This window comes from Tamandua tetradactyla, chromosome 5 (genome assembly GCF_023851605.1).
Source record: "Tamandua tetradactyla isolate mTamTet1 chromosome 5, mTamTet1.pri, whole genome shotgun sequence".
NCBI classification, from domain to species: domain Eukaryota; kingdom Metazoa; phylum Chordata; class Mammalia; order Pilosa; family Myrmecophagidae; genus Tamandua; species Tamandua tetradactyla.
Genome location: NC_135331.1, coordinates 93686022 through 93703350, shown reverse-complemented (window position 1 = coordinate 93703350; position 17329 = coordinate 93686022). Strand labels below are relative to the sequence as shown.

The 17329-nt window shown below is 37.8% G+C and overlaps 1 protein-coding gene across 1 annotated transcript in view; it reads right to left on the bottom strand.

Moving 5' to 3' along the window:
* Positions 1 to 12833, bottom strand: part of C5H6orf89 (chromosome 5 C6orf89 homolog) — a 93663-nt gene extending 80830 nt beyond the window's left edge. The window contains exon 1 of the mRNA XM_077161643.1: positions 12702 to 12833. Coding sequence (XP_077017758.1) covers positions 12702 to 12703 — 2 coding nt within the window. The 5' untranslated portion in view covers positions 12704 to 12833. The remainder of the gene's footprint in view (positions 1 to 12701) is intronic.
* Positions 12834 to 17329: the final 4496 nt, after the last annotated feature.

Here is a 17329-nt window from a genome sequence, read left to right as displayed (position 1 = left end):
AATTAATGATTGCATATGTAGAATGGTATGATCTCTAAATGTTGGGTTAATTTCTTTTTTTCCGTTAATTAAAAAAAAAAAAAAGAGAAGGGATAATTGGAGCTGAAGGGATACAGACTGTACAACGGGACTGGATATAAAAACTCAGAAATGGACAGCACAATACTACCCAATTGTAATGCAATTATGTTAAAACGCTGAATGAAGCTGCATGTGAGGTATATGTTTTTTGTTTTTGTTTTTTTTGTTTTTTTTTCTTTCTATTATTGTTTTAATTCTTATTCTGTTGTCTTTTTATTTCTTTTTCTAAATCGATGCAAATGTACTAAGAAATGATGAATATGCAACTATGTGATGTTATTAAGAATTACTGATTGTACATGTAGATTGGAATGATTTCTAATTGTTTTGTTAATTCTTTTTTTAATTAATAAAAAAAAAGAAAAAAAAAATCTAATCTGGAAAAAAAAAAAAAAAAAAAAAAAAAAACACCAGAGTTTACAAAAATGTTTCGAGAAAAAGCATTCATTCCTCCGAGTTTTTGGAGGCTAAGAGCTTGGACATCTAAAAATATGCATTGCAAAACGAAAAACAAAAAATAAAATAAAATAATGCAAATATATAAAAAAAAAAAAAAAAAAAAAAGAATTTCCTCCCATACAATTTTAGAATAGTAGGAGCATGTGCTGGTTTGAATCTGTTGTATACCCCAGAAAGTCAAATTCTTTAATCCTCATTAGATATCTTTGTGTGGGACCTTTTTTATTGTTTCCATGGAGATGTGTCTCCACCCATTCAAGGTGGAGTTGCTTACTGGAGTCATTTAAGAGAGAACCATTTTGGAAAAAACTTTAGAGCCAGGAGAGCCCACACTGCCAGAGACCCTTGGAGATAAAAGAAAACACTCCCCAGGGAAGCCACTGAAGAAAGCTGGGAGAGAAAACCAGCCGACATCACCATATACCCTTCAGCTGGATGTTCTGGACCCATCGGACTTTCTTGAGTCAAGGTAGTTTTTCCTGGATGCCTTAGTTTGGACATTTTCACAGTCTTAGAACTGTAAACTTGCAACTTAATAAATTCTCTTTTAAAAAGCCATTCCATTTCTGGTATACTGCATTTTGGCAGCTTTTAGAAATTAAAACAGGGCACTATACTTTACATGCTTAAAAGACCTAAGATCTGTAACTAATTTCAAGTAAATTCAAGTTTATGCTCTCATAGTTATTTTAAAACCAGATTGTCTGACAGTGGCCAAAGAATGAAAAGTAAAATCAAAGTAGAAAAGTATCGTATTCTCTTATTTATAAAATAAAATTAGATAGTTCTTTTTTAACAAGTGGTTGGGTTACAGAGTGATGTTTTTCTTCATTTGTATAAGAACAGTGCTTTGGATTTATATTCTCTTCTTTCAGACTTTTCTTTTTTAATCCAGAGTATTTTCATATTTCATGTACTTTATCCCCAAAGTGTTTCTAATCTCACAAAGCACTGACATGGTACATGTGTGTTCTTTCAGTAAGGAAATGCTGCCATCTGTAGGGCAGAGGTCAATAGTCATATTGTGCAGCAGAAAAAAATAGTCCTGAAATGGCCCCAAATCAGCACAAAAATTGGCATGTTCTTTCTTTCAGAAGTATGTCTCCTAGTGATTTCTGTTTGGTTCTCTTTACGACTATTAACTTTTTAGTTTACTAGTTCTTAGTCCTGCATGCACATCCGAATCAACTACAGACCTGTTAATAGATACTCACCCAGGCCCCAACCCAAACCAATTAAATCTGAATCAGACTTCTAATGGTGTATTTCAGGCTGGTAATCTAGACTTTGAGGAATTGGGAGAGGGAGGAAGCAAGGAACACTAAACACTAAAGGAGGCACATCCTTTCCCCAAATTCTCTGCCCTTGCTGTAACTGGTTTTGTAAGGCCCAAACAAGGTCTTCGTTTCAAAGCTCAGATAAAAGGATGATGCAAACTCTATTTAAAGTGTATATTTATTTTCAACATACAGTCCTGGGACAACTGAATATCCACATACAAAAGAACGCAATTGGACCTCTCCCTTATACCATGTGCAAAAATTAACTCAAAATAGATCACAGACCTAAATTTAAAAGCTAAAACCATAAACTTCTTAGAAGAGAAAATAGGAGTAAATATCTATGAGCATGGATTGGGCAGTGGTTTCATAGATATACACCAAAAGCACAAGTGACTCATAAAAAGCTAATAAACTAGACTACATCAAAATTTAAAAGTTATATGCTTCACAGCTGCCCATGACCCCGCTGTCATCTTGCCCCTAGCCTGGGGGCTCCCGAGTCCCTCCAGAGCATCTCAGCTACCCATTATGTTCAGGGCAGATGTGAGCATGCAGGCAGCAGGGGCTCAGCCTCCACTTCTCAAACTCACGCAGTAATCACCCCCCTCCTGCCTTGGAGGCCTAGGATGCAGATATTGTACAAGTGTTTCTAAATCACTTCTTTTCTATGCACTTTTTTATTTAAGAGGGTGGAGTCCTAGGTGGGAACCCCCTCACAATAAAGTCTGTCAATGTTTGAATTAAAACAAACAAACAAACAAACCTATTGCTATAAATGGTACCATCTAGAAAATTAAAAGACAATCCACAGAATATAAGAAAATATTTGCAAATCATATATCTGATGAGACTGGTACAAAGAATACAAAAAGAACTCTTTCAAATCAAAAAGAGAAATAAGCCAATTTAAAAGGGGGCAAAGGATTTGAAAAGAAAATAAGTATATGAGCATATGAAAAGATGTTCAAACATCATTAACCATCAGGGAAATGCAAATCAAAACCATAATGAGATGCCACCTCACACCCCAGGACTGCTATAATTAAAAAGAGAGATAATAACAAGTATTAACAAGGATGTGGATAAACTGGACACTGCTAGTGGGAATATAAATGGTGCAGCTGCTTTGGAAAACAGTGGTAGTTCCTCAAAAAGTTGAACATAGAGTTACAACAAGACTCAGTGATATGACTACTCAAATGTATCAAAAAGCAACGAAAACATTATGTCTACACAAAAACTTGTACCTAAATGTTCAATAGCCCATAAGTGGAATAACCCAAATGTTCATCATTTGGACTTTGGTGAAAGAATAAATTAAAAATGATATATCCATGCAATGGAATATTATTGGACACTAAAAAGGAATGAAGTACTGATACATGTTACAATATGGATGAACCCTAAAAACATGGTAAGTGTATTTGAAGATGTCATGTTGCATGAAATAAACCAGACCCAAAAGGGAAAATACTGTATGACTTTACATATATGAAATACCTAGAATAAGCATATACATAGAAACAAAAAATAGATTACAGTTTATTAGGAACTGGGGGCATGAGTCAGAGGGATGGGAAATGTTCTGGTTTGATGCTGTATGTACCCCCAGAAAAACAGGTTCTTAAATCTAATAGATTCCTGGGGGTGTGAATCCATTGTAAGTATGACCTTTCTTTGAGGCTACTTAAATTGTGGTGTAGCCCAGCCCAATCAGGATGGGTCTTAATCCTTACTGGAGTCCCTTACAAACAGAATGAAATTCAGACAGATAAAGAAAGCCACAGGAGGCAAGAAACTGAACATTAATGGAAACCAAAAGAGAAGGGAGAGACCAGGAGACTGCTGTGCACCAAAGATCGCTAGCAGCTAGCTCTGGAACATCAGTCTCTCAGAAGAAAGCACGATTGATTTGGACTTTTTCCCATCCTCAAACCATAAGCAAATAAGTTTGCATTGTTTAAACTGACCCATTTCATGGTACTGCTCCAGCAGCCTAGGAAACTAAAACAGGAAGTTACTGCTTAATGAGACAAAGTTTCTATTTCAGGTAATAGAAAAGTTTTGGTAATAGATAGTGGTAGCGGTAGCACACTACTGTGAATGTTAATATCACTGAATTGTACACATGAAAGTGGTTAAAATGGGAAATTCTGTGTTGTAAATGTGTCACCACAATAAAAACTAAAAACAAAAACAAATTTAAAAAAAACCATTATGCTAAGTAAAAGACGGTCACAAAAAAACACATAATATATGATTTCATTTATATGAAAAGTCCAGAATAGGCAAATCTATAGAGACAGGAAGTATTTTCATTAGTGGTTACCTAGGGATGGAAGGGAATGGGGAAGGACTGTTAATGGCTTCTTTCTGGAGTAATGAAAATATTCTAAACTTAGATTGTGGGGTGACAGTTGCACAACTTTGTGAATATACTAAAAACCATTTAATTGTACACTTTAATTTTATGGGAAAATGAAAATAAATGTCAATAAGGCTGCTAAAAATGTGGGTGTATAGAATCTGAACTTATCCCTGTTGCAGTATTTATTATATTAAATTGTCTATATTCTACCCCTACCCCACTGCCCAGCCACTAGACTCTACATTTTGTGACAAGAGGAAATGTCTTAGTCCTCTATATATTCTTACTATGATACAGTGTCTGGCACATAATAGGCATTCTCAAATACTTGTTGACTAAGATAATGACAAACTGGAGGTGGGCAGTAATAAGTCACATTATAAAAGGATTCTTTTAGGAAATCTTGTATAAAAGATTCTTTTCAATACAGAGTCTCTTAATGCATCACTTAACCACTGTAAACTACCTGTAACTTCTTGTTAGTATACCTAAAACAAAACAATCATTTGATATCATCCAATGCAAATGACTTAATTACCAGGTGGGGGAGTGACATCTGAGACCATTCTGTAGGTTGGCACCTGAGCCTAACCTTTGACACACACTCTTCACTAAGCGAGGTGTGATGTGAGGCCATAAGGAAGGATTGCAAAATATTAAGAACTATGCTAACAGAAAACAAACAGAAATTAATATGTGGCACCTCCATTTAAAATAACCCAGGAGTAGATGATCTGTGGGAGTTGCGATTATAAGTTATCTTTATTTCCTTTGTGCTTTTTCATATTTTCTAAACTTTTCCTGTATTTACTCTGTAATCTTAAAAAGCCCACAGCTACTCCTAAGAAGCATAACTGGGCATTATTTACCACACAAGCTGAGAGTGACTTTTGGTTCTCCATAGAGTTCTACTTAGACTATTACAGCTGGAAGAATGGAAGCTACACTGAGCTGGGGGAAAAGAAGCCTGAGTTTTTATCCAAGTTCAATGCCAATCCCTAGTCAAATGATCTTGGCTGTCACTTCACCTTTCCCAGTCTATATCCTCATTCAAAAAGTAAGATGACTAGACCAAAGATGTTTAATGTCTCCATCTGGCTATAAAATCCTAAAAGCCTATGAACACTTCAGGAATGAGGGGAAAAAATGCATTAGGAATCAAAAGACATGTACAGTTGTATTTCTATTTAAGCATTTCCCATTCCCATCCTACATATTAGGTGCTGTGCTAAGCACTCCAGAAACACAATCTCAGTGAATCATCACAGAGATCCCATAAGGAAAGTGTGATTAATTCCATTTCACAAATGTTGATCCAAGGCTCAGAAAGGTTCCCAACTTGGATATAAAACCAAGTTTGCTTGAATTCATGATTGGTGCTTTTAAACTTTATGCATGCTGACTCTATTACCAAGTATGTTCCAATTCTGAGTGGGCAGTCCTGAAACTATAACACCACGTCCCTTGATTATCAAAGTTGAGAGGCTGTAAACTAGAAAATGATGGCGACAATGGCTCCTGGAAAGAGTAAAACGATAACTTACTACAATATTTATCACATCTTGGTTTTGTGACCAGTGATTCCAGAGATGGCATTCTCTTGATTAAATTAACAAAGACATTCTAAGAAGAGAGGCAAAGATAATGCTCATTTTAATAAACTACAATAAATCATCCAATAATACCCAGTCAAAATTCATTAACTCAACACACAACCAGAAAAGAGAAAAATGGGACTTCTAAAACCAAGACCTCTCCAGCCAAAAAAATTTAAAGTGTGTGTGTTTGGAAGGTGGGGGCACATGTAGGTATCTCTGGGGGAGAAGAGAAAATCACACTGGTATCCTTAGGAGAGTTATAAGCGGGGGGGGGGGGGGGGGGGGGGGGGGTCAGAAGTCCAGATGAGGCTAAAAGGAAGATGGACTGTCACCATTTTAGATGACGGCTCTGCAATCTTTGTCCCCTTTTAACATAAAAATCTCATTCAACCAACAGTTTGTATCGCAAAAAATGACAAGGTTGAGTTTTTGTTTTTTTGGTAATTCAACCATACAATGATATATTTTTGCAAGCTGTGTTTTCATCCTGGGGAGTGTGCTACACTTCCCATGTTATCAGAAGAGAAGTTTCCCTCTTTTCCTTTTTTTTTTGGCCTTTTATGACACTGACATTAATTGGAAGCCCCACATTTTTAAATGTGTCTCTACCTGTCCCCGTCCTCACCTTTCCTAGTCTCCACAATTAAAAGAAAAAAAAAAATCTTCTTCTTTGATTTCCAGTACTCTCTCTCTCCTTCCCTTCAGAGCTAATATCCTTGAAAAAAAAGTGATGATCTCAATTTCTTCTCAGGTATTCTTTCTTCTATTAAGTGTTGAAATCATGTGTTCATCTCCCTCACTCAACTGAAACTGCCCTCTGTAATGTCACCAACAGCTTTCTAAATGCCAAGTCTAAAGTACACTTTTCAGTTATTAGCTTATCTGACTTGTCTGGTGCAGCTGATATGGCTGCCTATAATGTCCCTCAAGTACTCTCAAACCATGGCATAATTCACCTGTCCTCTTCTCAGAGTTTATGCTCCTAAATGCTAGTATTCCCCCACAGTTGTCCTTGACCCTCTTCCCACTTCCTCAAAGGCTTTAACTACCACCTAGTAGGCAGTAATTTCCAGATCTCTCTCCAGTCTAGAACTCTCTGCAGCTCAAGGACCATCTATCCACCTAAAAGACACGGTGGCCCAAATTTCATGGTTCCCTACATGTAATATGTCCATAACTGAACTTACTACTTTTCCCCTACAAACTAGTCCCTCTCCTTTATACCCTTTCTGATTATAGGAAATGCTAGCCCTCTAAATTTAAAACCCTCCTCCTAGCCAGAATAAAAATGAGGGTGTGTAATCTGTAGCTTAACGTAATGCCTGGATATATCACAGAATATATTAAGCAGATAATCAAAAAATATTGGCAAAGTCCATTGAGGGATGGGAGAAAAATATGGAACTATCAAACTTGACCATCAGGGAATCCCCCGATACTGTGTCAAACATTACAGACACCCAAATCAATAGGCCAAGCCCTTGATCTTGAGGTCTGCTTTTGTGAACTTACCTATGTAGTAAAAAAGCAGAGCCTACCTATAGGTATGCCTAACAGTCACCTCTGGAGGACCTCTTTTGTTGCTCAGATGTGGCCGCTCTCTCTCTCTAAGCCCAATTCTACAAGTGAAACCATTGCCCTCCCCACTATGTGAGACATGAAATTCAGGGGTGAAAGTCTCCCTGGTGGCATGGGAGATGACTCCTAGGGATGAATCTGACCCTGGCACAGTGGAAGCAACAATATTATCCTGACCAAAAGGGGGGAAAAAGTGTAACAAATAAGGTATCAGTTGCTGAGAGTTCAAATAGAGTCAAGAGGCTACTCTGGAGGTTGCTCTTACGCAAGCTTCAGTTAGACACTGCTACCTATCAGAACTTGCCAAACCCCACCCAAAACCATTCTGGCCAATCCTAAAGGACACCTAGGGCAATATATAAGATTGTACAAAGGTTCCATGCACTGGGGTAAATTTCCTGAAACCTACAACCTCCAGATGGGGCCCTGGACTAGATAAATCCTGAAAAATAGAGGGGCCAGCCTTTCCAGATCAGCTAATTCCATGTTCTAACCCCTTATTATTGACAGCCCTTCCAATTTGAGAAAGGTAGAATGGGCATAGCCCAAATACCCCTAAAGTGAGGGACAGAAAGATCAAAGGTGATGGTGGAGTTATACAGAGAAGGCAGGGCTTAACAAAGAGTATGATTGCTGAATCATTATACTGATATTTCTTTTAGTCTCCAGTGTCTTAGAGCAGCTAGGAGTAAAAAACATAAAATTGTGGAACTGTAACCCATAACAAACTCTGAAATCTGTTTTATAACTAATTGTTGTGATGTGCTTTGTAATTTATTGCTTTTTGTATCTATGTTATTTTTCACAAAAAAGGAAAAAAAGTGATGATAAAACATATATATTCCTTCTAGCCCCCAATGTTCTGGAGCAGCTAGAAAGAAAAATCTGAGATGATGGTATGGTAGCCCATGACAAACTCTAGGATCTGTCCAGTGACTGAAAAAAGCAGTTGAAGACTACTTTGAAAACTATTGCTTTTTTCCTTCTTTGAATATATGTCATATTATACAATTTAAAAGAGAGTTAAAAAAAATTGAGTTTGGTAATGAAAGCACACCACTGTGATTATACTGAGAGCCATGGATTGAACATGTTGGAGGGACTGTATAATTTGTGAATAAAATTGCTTAAAAAAAAAAAGCCTCCTCCTTCCTCACTCCCGCCAATTAACTAATCACTAAATACTCTAGATTCTACCTTCTCTTTACAGTTCTCATATTCATTGCCTTCTCTGTAGCTCTACAATAATGGCACCAGGAGGGTCCTCAACATCTCTCCAATGGGCCACCATAAAGATATAATCTCTATACTTTCTATTCTTCTCTTTCTCTCTGATCTCTCCTTTACCCTGTCCACAAGTTATTTTTTCTGAAATGCAAATTGGTTTATTTTACTCAATTATTTAAAACACTTTCCATGACTACTCATCCCCTACTGGAACGTCTTTTAACATGGTGGTTAAGAATACGGTTCTGGAGTTGGAAAGAGCTAGACAAAAATTCTAGCATTTTCCACCTATTTCTTGGCCATGAGACCTTCCCAATTTAGCCTCTTTAAGCCCAAGAGTTTTCATTTGTAAAATGGGGATATTTATGCCTACCCCACAATGTTCTTGAGGAGATAATAAAATGTGCACAAAATATTTGTTCCAAAACCCAAACTAAAATTATTTTTATTATAAGAAAAAGCCTAAATTCGTTAACATGGTTCTTTATGATCTGGTCACTGCAAACCTGTTCAGTCTCAATTCCCATCAATTCTTCCTTACTTGCTACACTACCATAGGTTTCATATCTTTTTACTTTCGTACACTCAATTTCGTCTAGAAAACCTAACCCTTAATGCCCTCTTCAGTGAGTTAAAACTCTTCCAACTTCAATTTTGGTCCCCTTTAAACCTCAAGCATAACTCTATCCATATACATTACATCTATTTCCTTGTCTACCTCCCACACTAAACTGTGAGTTCCTTGAAAGCACAGATAAATGGAGAAAACAGCAACAAAAAAAAACTCAAGACAGAACATTTAAATTTTGTTTTGTCTTAAAAATTCACCTTGGAGACATGGAACCTAACCAATGTCTGAACAAATTCATAAAAAGGATCTACACTGATCATTCTGTTCCCAAGCTAATTTAGTGGAACCAATGGTTTGTTCATTTTAATTTTTATTCATTAAAAAAACTTCATCATCAAGAGATTGAGAAAGCTTTCTTGACCAAAAAGGGGAAGAAAGAAATAAGACAAAATAAAGTTACAGTGGCTGAGAGATTTCAAATGGAATTGACAGGTTAGCCTGGAGGTTATTATTATGCATTATATTGATAGCCCTTTCCAGTTTATGGTGTACTGAGCTGTGTTCCAGTATCCTTGATTCTTGAAGATGATTATATAAAGATATCACACTTACAATATGACTGTGTGATTCTGCAAACCTTGTGTCTGATGCTTCTTTTATACAGGGTATGGACTGTTGAGTAAAAAAATATGGATAAAAAATAAACATTGGTGGGGATAAAGGGTAAATTAAATTGGGTAGATGGAAATACTAGTGGTCAATGAGAGGGAGGGGTAAGGGATATGGGATGTATGAGTTTTTTCTTTTTTATTTTTATTTTTTTCTGGAGTGATGCAAATGTTCTAAAAGAAATGATCATGCTGATGAATACACGTGATGATATTGTGAACCACTGATTGTATACCATGTATGGAATATATGTGTGTGAAGATCTATCAATAAAAATATTTTTTTTAAATAGGTGTTTGGAAAAATGCTAGGGGATTTAGGAATTTGCGGTCACCTGTGGGTCTAGAATGATTTTAAAATTTCCCAATTTCTTGCTAGTGGTAAATGAAAGTGAGGGGTAAGGGGTACGTAATGCATAATCTTTTTTTTTTTTTCTCTATTATCGTTTTATTTCTTTTTCTGTTGTCTTTTTCTTTTTCTAAATCGATGCAAATGTTCTAAGAAATGATGAATATGCAACTGTGTGATGATATTAAGAATTACTGATTTATATGTAGAATGGAATGATATCTTAATGTTTTGTTAATTTTTTTTAATTAATAAAAAATAGTTAAAAAAAATTTCCCAATTTCTGAAAGTGAATAACTTTCTCCTTGCTACACAAAGATGTATTATCTAAGGTTAAAATATCTAATTCCTAATTATTTGATGATGGAGGTGAGGCGGGAAGATCGCAAGTATATGGGAAAGAACTGACATTTTGTCTCAATCATACATTCAGTATTTCCCCTTATTGATTCATTTATTCAGTTTAATTTATTCAGAATTTACCCATTTAGAAACTCTTAAAGTCTACATAACTTTTTTCAAGATTTTATCTCCAGAATAAAACTGTTAATGCCATACCATCCATTAAGGAAAAAATAAATGAATTCATTTTCATTCATGCTCTATCACTTTAGCTGTGGACTAGTGAAAAATTTTTCAAAGCATACGGTTACATATTCACAGATTCATTTAATAAGTATTTCATCCCTAAGACCTTTGTTTGGTGGTAACTTTTTGCCAGAAATTTACTTGACTCTGCAAATTTAAATATGAATACAGAATTTGTGACAGGAAGAAAATCAGTGTAACTTCAAATATGAGATATTTGGGAAACGGTGTACAGGGGAAAACTGATAAGCAACATAGGAAAGAAAGACTAACCCAGAACCCAGAAGCTTTTCCTGGTTTCAAAAAGTTCAACCTTTCCTTTTGTCTGCAGTAATGGCACTCTATCACCAAGTAAGCTACTACATCTCAGCAATTCCCCTTTGTAACTTCTAAACAACACAGGGTTTTTTTTTTTAAGAAATATTCCATGATAATACTTTTCTTTAGACCACCGAACCTCTTTTTTTGAAGATGAGAGCATTTGTGCTTCACTTCTGTCCCAATTGCTGACCATGATCTGCATAGAGGGCAATTTTTCAAACTGTGGATCACATCTTATTAGATGATTATAAAATCAGTTAGTACAATCAGCATTTCTAAATAAGTCTGAATAAAATAGAATCTATCAGAGGCATGAAGTGTCATAAATATGGGTATTGATTAGTGAAATTTTTGTGCACACACGCACGCATGCTAGGTTCATGATGTAACCTATATTTCTTTCTATACGTTATCTTGGTAAAAAGTTTGGAACATTTTGCTCTAGACTTTAAATTCCATATCTGTTTACTGTAGACAAAACATTATAACCTATGTGAGTTATAAGAACTCACATGGTGTTTGTTTCAGACTAGAGACTCAAATTTTTTGAATAAACTTTGCTGAATAAATCTTATCTGAACACATACACACACAAAATGCATCAGCCTGATGTGAGTTTAGCTGGGCAGGTTAGGAACCTTAACACTTGAACAATTTTCTGTGGCAGCTGTGGAGGAACAGGGATTCGAATCTTGAAAATGTTTGGTCCAAGGCGGATTAGTCCTGACAGGGCAGACAACCTCTTTGTAGTATGCAAGTTGGGCATACTTAACTTCACTCAAAACTTTAATGCAGCAAAATGTAATTTAGTTAAAGCCATGTCTTTCTTTGGAGGAAAACTGTGACAATTAAAATTAAAATCAATGAATTTGTTAAGGAAGAGATGCCCATAGAAAACTCCACCCTGGGAACTACCAAATGAGCAATCAAAAAATGTCATACTACTAAGTACCTGGAAGTAGTCTTTATTAAAAGGTGATTGATGACTAAAAATTTTGAATACCAAAGATATGACAGCTCTTAGATCAGAAATAGTGTGGCCTACAGGGTTAACGGTCTTAAACTACACAACACTAGGCAGGCATTTTCTTGTACTAAAAGGAGATTGGAACCAGCTCGTTTACCTGTGTCAATAAACCAAGTCATAAGCCTTCCTGAAATCTGAGATGTCGTGTTTGTTCACACATAAACTGTTTCCCTCTAAACAATTATTAGAAAAAGATGTTTCGGGTCGAGGGGGAGAATTTGTTCTGCTTTCAGGATTTAAAAAAAAAAAATTATCAAATGGCAGTGACATCTGGACTTCACTAGCACCGTTCACTTCCTGGACTCTGCTGTGACGCCTCCAAAACAAGCTATCAAGGCCGACCCCGCTTTGCTATTCCAAGGAAAGAGGGGGAGATGTTCTTAAGTGTGACCACAATGGCAGAGTTGCCAGAAGACGCTGTCAGCCTGTGGAAAGCGAGAGATTAGGAAAAGGGGTCACCACCGGGGGAAGAGGTAGCAGTAGCGGCGAGACAGCGGCTGCAAGAGAATGTCACAGAGGGCCGCGCAGCAAAGCTGTCACAGAGCGGTCTCCCCCCTCCCGGCCTCGGGTCCCAGTCACTCACATGCGGGGCCCGTGCCCCGTCGGGCTCCTCCCGCCTGGGGGACTGCAGTCGCCGGGAGAGGAGGCTGGACTGACAACTTTCAGCTTCCGGGCACGCAACCGGAAGCACTCTCTACGCCGGGACGAAGCAACGCGCCTTAGATTAGGCAGTCTTCCAGCCCCGCTTCTGCAAAAAACAGAGGCGCAGGGTCGCGACGCTCTCGGAAACTGTCGCGAGATCCGGAGAGCCCAGGCTCCTGCTCCCTCTGGAGTCGCTTTGGCACTTCTTCCTCAGTTTTCAGTACCTGTGTGCTTTGGATTTCCTCATTTCGATGGGCTGACAGACTTCATGGCTGAAGTGATTCATTCAACAAACATTTTTTGAGCGCCTTACTACGTGCTGGGTAGTGTTTCAGGCATTAAGGGTTGGAAGTGGGAGGGCGACGTAAATGGAGAGTAGCTCCTATTGTCTGGGAGCTATTAGTCTAAAAGAGAGAAAGACAAATCATTCATATTTACAGTTGGCCCGCTCATTAATATGTACTGAGCGCTCATTTTGTGCCCGAGTTAAGTGTTACTGACTTTTTATATTCGTTACCTCATGAAACCGCTTCAGTGATCTAAGACAAATAGCCCCACAACATTTATCTACATCATACTGACCAAATACAGTTTATGGAGAAGTTAATTTGTGTAGCATTATGCAGTCTCCTTTTCCCGCCCAGTCTTTAGAGCCAAAGTTATTAACTGCTTTCTTTAATAGAGGTGCAAATAAAGTGCTACTGGGTTCAGGCTATGACGTGCCAGTCATAGAGGCAGTGTGATATTGGTGCAGGAATAGACAAACCAATGGAACAAAGTATGGAGAGGCCAAAAAAGAAATACATATATAGGGATACTTGATTTATGATAAACAGTGAGGTAAGGATAATCTTTTCAATAAATGATGCTGGTTCAACTGTGTATAATACAGAAAAACCTGAATATTTGAATTTGACTCCTACCTCACATTATAATCAAAATAAATTCTCGGGGCATTGCAGATCTATATGAGAAAAGTAAAACAAAGCTTTAGGGTTGCTTTCTCAGTATGGCAGCTGTTGCTACTGCCTGTTGAGCACTTTAAAATGTGACTAGTCAGAATTCTGAAGTGCTGCAAAATAGATTGACACATTAGACCACGTTAAAATTAGAAACTTTTGAACTTCTAGATCATCAGGAGACACAAGTAAGACAATGAAAAGATGTGCCATGAAGTGGTAGAAACCACTTGCATTCAGAATATATAAAGAATTCCATAAATGAGAAAAAGGCAATCAAATAGAAAAATGAGCCGAAGATTTGAACACAAAAAGAGGATATCAAAATAGACTAGCAAATACACATATGAAAAAGTGCTCAACTTCATTAATATAGGTTGTTAGGGAAATAATTACTGAGATATCACTACACAACCTCCAGAATTTTTTGTATAAAAAAAGACTGACAATACTAAGTGTTGGTGAGAATGTAGAACAATAATAGCAATTCTCACACACTATTGGTGGGAATGTAAATTGTTTCAGTCACTTTGGTAAACAGTCTGGTGTTTACTAAGTTATAACACACACAATCTATGATCCAACAATTATACTTCTAGCTATATACCTGTTGTAGTTTGCTAGCTGCCAGAATGCAACACACCAGAGACGGATTGGCTTTTAATAAAAGGGGATTTATTTTGTTAGTTCTTCAGAGGAAAGGCAGCTAACTTTCCACTGAGGTTCTTTCTTACGTGGAAGACACAGAATGGTCTCTGCTGGTCTTCTCTCCAGGCCCCTGGGTTCCAACAACTTTCCCCGGGGTGACTTCTTTCTGCATCTCCAAAGGCCTGGGCTGAGCTGTGAATACTGAGATGTGAAATGCCCGAGCTGCTTAGGCTGTGCTACCTTGCGCTCTCTCATTTAAGCACCAGCTGATTAAGTCAAACGTCACTCACTGCAGCAGACACGCCTCCTAGTCGACTTTAAATGTAATTAGCAACAGATGAGGTTCAGGTACCATTGGCTTATGTCCGCAGCAACAAAACTAGGTATGCTCACCTGGCCAAGTTGACAACTGAATCTAACTAACACAATACCCAATAAAAATTCATAGACAAGTGTACAAATATATATACATGAAGCATTATTTGTAATAGCAAGAGCATGGGTCATCAGGTCAGGGCCTATTGTAAAGGTCATACACTATAAGCTCTTACAGCAGTCACATATATTCAGGAGGTGTAACTGCTATTTCTAAATTCTGAGATACTGAGCTGTTTGTATATAACCTGGCCGTTTGCAGAAACTTCAGGTATTTATGTGACACCTGAGATTCAAAGTTAGAACTCTGAAGCTATGAAAGTCAGTATTACCCCATACAGAAACTGTTTAAAAGTTGAAAAAGTGATCAGACTTCAACTAGAGATATGAATGAAAGAAACTGAACTGGAAAGGACTAAAGTAAATCAGAATACAGGGTAAAGGATGATATGGTCCATATTTTAAAACTTCAACTTCTGTGTGAGACCAAAGGCAGAAATGTTTATTTGGTGCAAAATTTATATTTTGAGTAGTGCATTACCTAATTTAACTTGTATGGTCAGTTTAGTTGAACACCATAAGTACATGGAATCTTGAATAGGGCATGAGATCTTGTTGGTTTGTACAGGTTAGTGTGATACACCGATACATTCCAGAGTGATTTGGGCAGAAAAAGAAAAGTATTTCCAAAGTCCCCTTGGGGGACTGGAAAGAAAGGAGAAAATATTCAACTTCCTCATTTGGGGAATTCCTGATATTCTTGCAAGCAGTGGGAACAAGTAAATCAACAGGCTGAGCCCTTGATCTTGGGGTTTGCCCCTATGAAACTTATTCTTGCAAAGGAGAAGCTAAGCTCACTTGTAATTATGCCTAAGAGTCACCCCCAGAGAAACTCTTTTGTTTCTCAGATGTGGCTTCTCTAAGCTAAGTCAGCATGTGAATTCATTGCCCTCCACGCTACATGACTCCCAGGGGTGTAAATCTCCCTTGTAATGTGGGACAGAACTCCCAAGATGAGCCAGGACCTGGCATCAAGGGATTGAGAAAACCTTCTTGACGAAAAGGGAGAAGAGTGAAACGAGACAAAATAAAGTTTCAGTGGCTGAGAGATTTCAGAGTCAAGAGGTTAACCTGGAGGTTATTCTTATGCATTATATAAGATATCCCTTTTTAGTTTAAGGTATATTGAAGTGCCTGGAGGGAAGTACCTGAAACTGTTGAGCTGTGTTCTAGAAGCCTTATTTCTTGAAGATGATTATATAGCAACATAACTTTTACAATGTGACCGTGTGATTGGGAAACCATGTGTCCCTGATGCTCCTTTTATCCAGGGTATGGACAGATGAGTAAAAAAATAAGGATAAAAAATAAATACATAGTAGGGGATATTGTGGGGCACCCCGAAAGAGAGACCCCAAGTTCCAAAACTGCAAGTCAATTTGGAGTCTTTATTAGCCAGTCAATTTGGAGTCTTTATTAGCCAGCCGGCGACTGCCTCAGAAATCCCAAGAAGGAAGAGTCAGAGAGCAGCACCGTGGGGCTTGCAGGGTGGGCTTATAAAGGCTGAAACCACAAGCTTATTCACAGAAGCAGAGAGATGGCATTAGTTTCACAGATCCACATCCTGGTTTTGCAGCTGAAAGCAAGCAAGCTTATCTACAGAAGCAAAAAGTGCTATTAGCTTTTGCAAAAAAACATGTTTGTGTGATTCCCACATCCTGGCCCCATTACTAGATGTTGTTCATGGGCAGGAGGCGAGCTCCTGATGCCTTACAGCGGGGCGGAATAAAGGGTAAACAATTGGGTAGATTCAAACACTGGCAGTCACTGAGAGGGTGGAGTAAGGGGTATGGGATGCATGAGGTTTTCTTTTTTTTCCTTTTTTTTTTTCTGGAGTGATGCAAATGTTCTAAAAATTATCATGGTGATGAATACACAACTATGTGATGATACTGTGAGCCACTGATTGTACACCATGTACGGAATGTATGTGAATATTTTTCAATAAATTTTTTTTTTTTAAAGGACTTACAATAGTTTACCCCATTTCTCTTTGGTCCTCCCTCCAAATTTCTCACGCTGCTTCTCTGGCCCTGAGTTAACCCTCGTGACAACTCTGGAGCATCATCTATTCCAGCAAAGCCTTGCTCTTGCCCTGATCCCTTTGACCTGCATTTTCTTTCCTGATCTACCCCCTTCCTTCTCCCCTCACTCTTAGCCTTTGGAGTCTCACGGCTCAGTTTGCTGTATGACCTTGGACAAATAAATCCTTTAACTGCTGAGTCTCAGTTTTCACATCCGAAAAAAAGGAAATAATAAGCTCTACATGACTGCTCTGCGGAGATAAGAAAATGTAATCTCACCGTAAACTACAGCGTCTTAGGCATTTCTCATCTCCTACCCTTTCATTCTCCTCCTCTTCCGATCTCTGCCCTAAAGCGGAGCTAGAAAATTATCCAAATTGAATGTTAGGACATAACTCCCAGTCAGAGTGCAGCGTTGCTGCTTGTTTCCGTCTCTTTTGCCTCCCTGAACCAATCATTTCGTCCAGAGTGTGGCGGGGTACTGCCTCGACACCTCCTCTAAT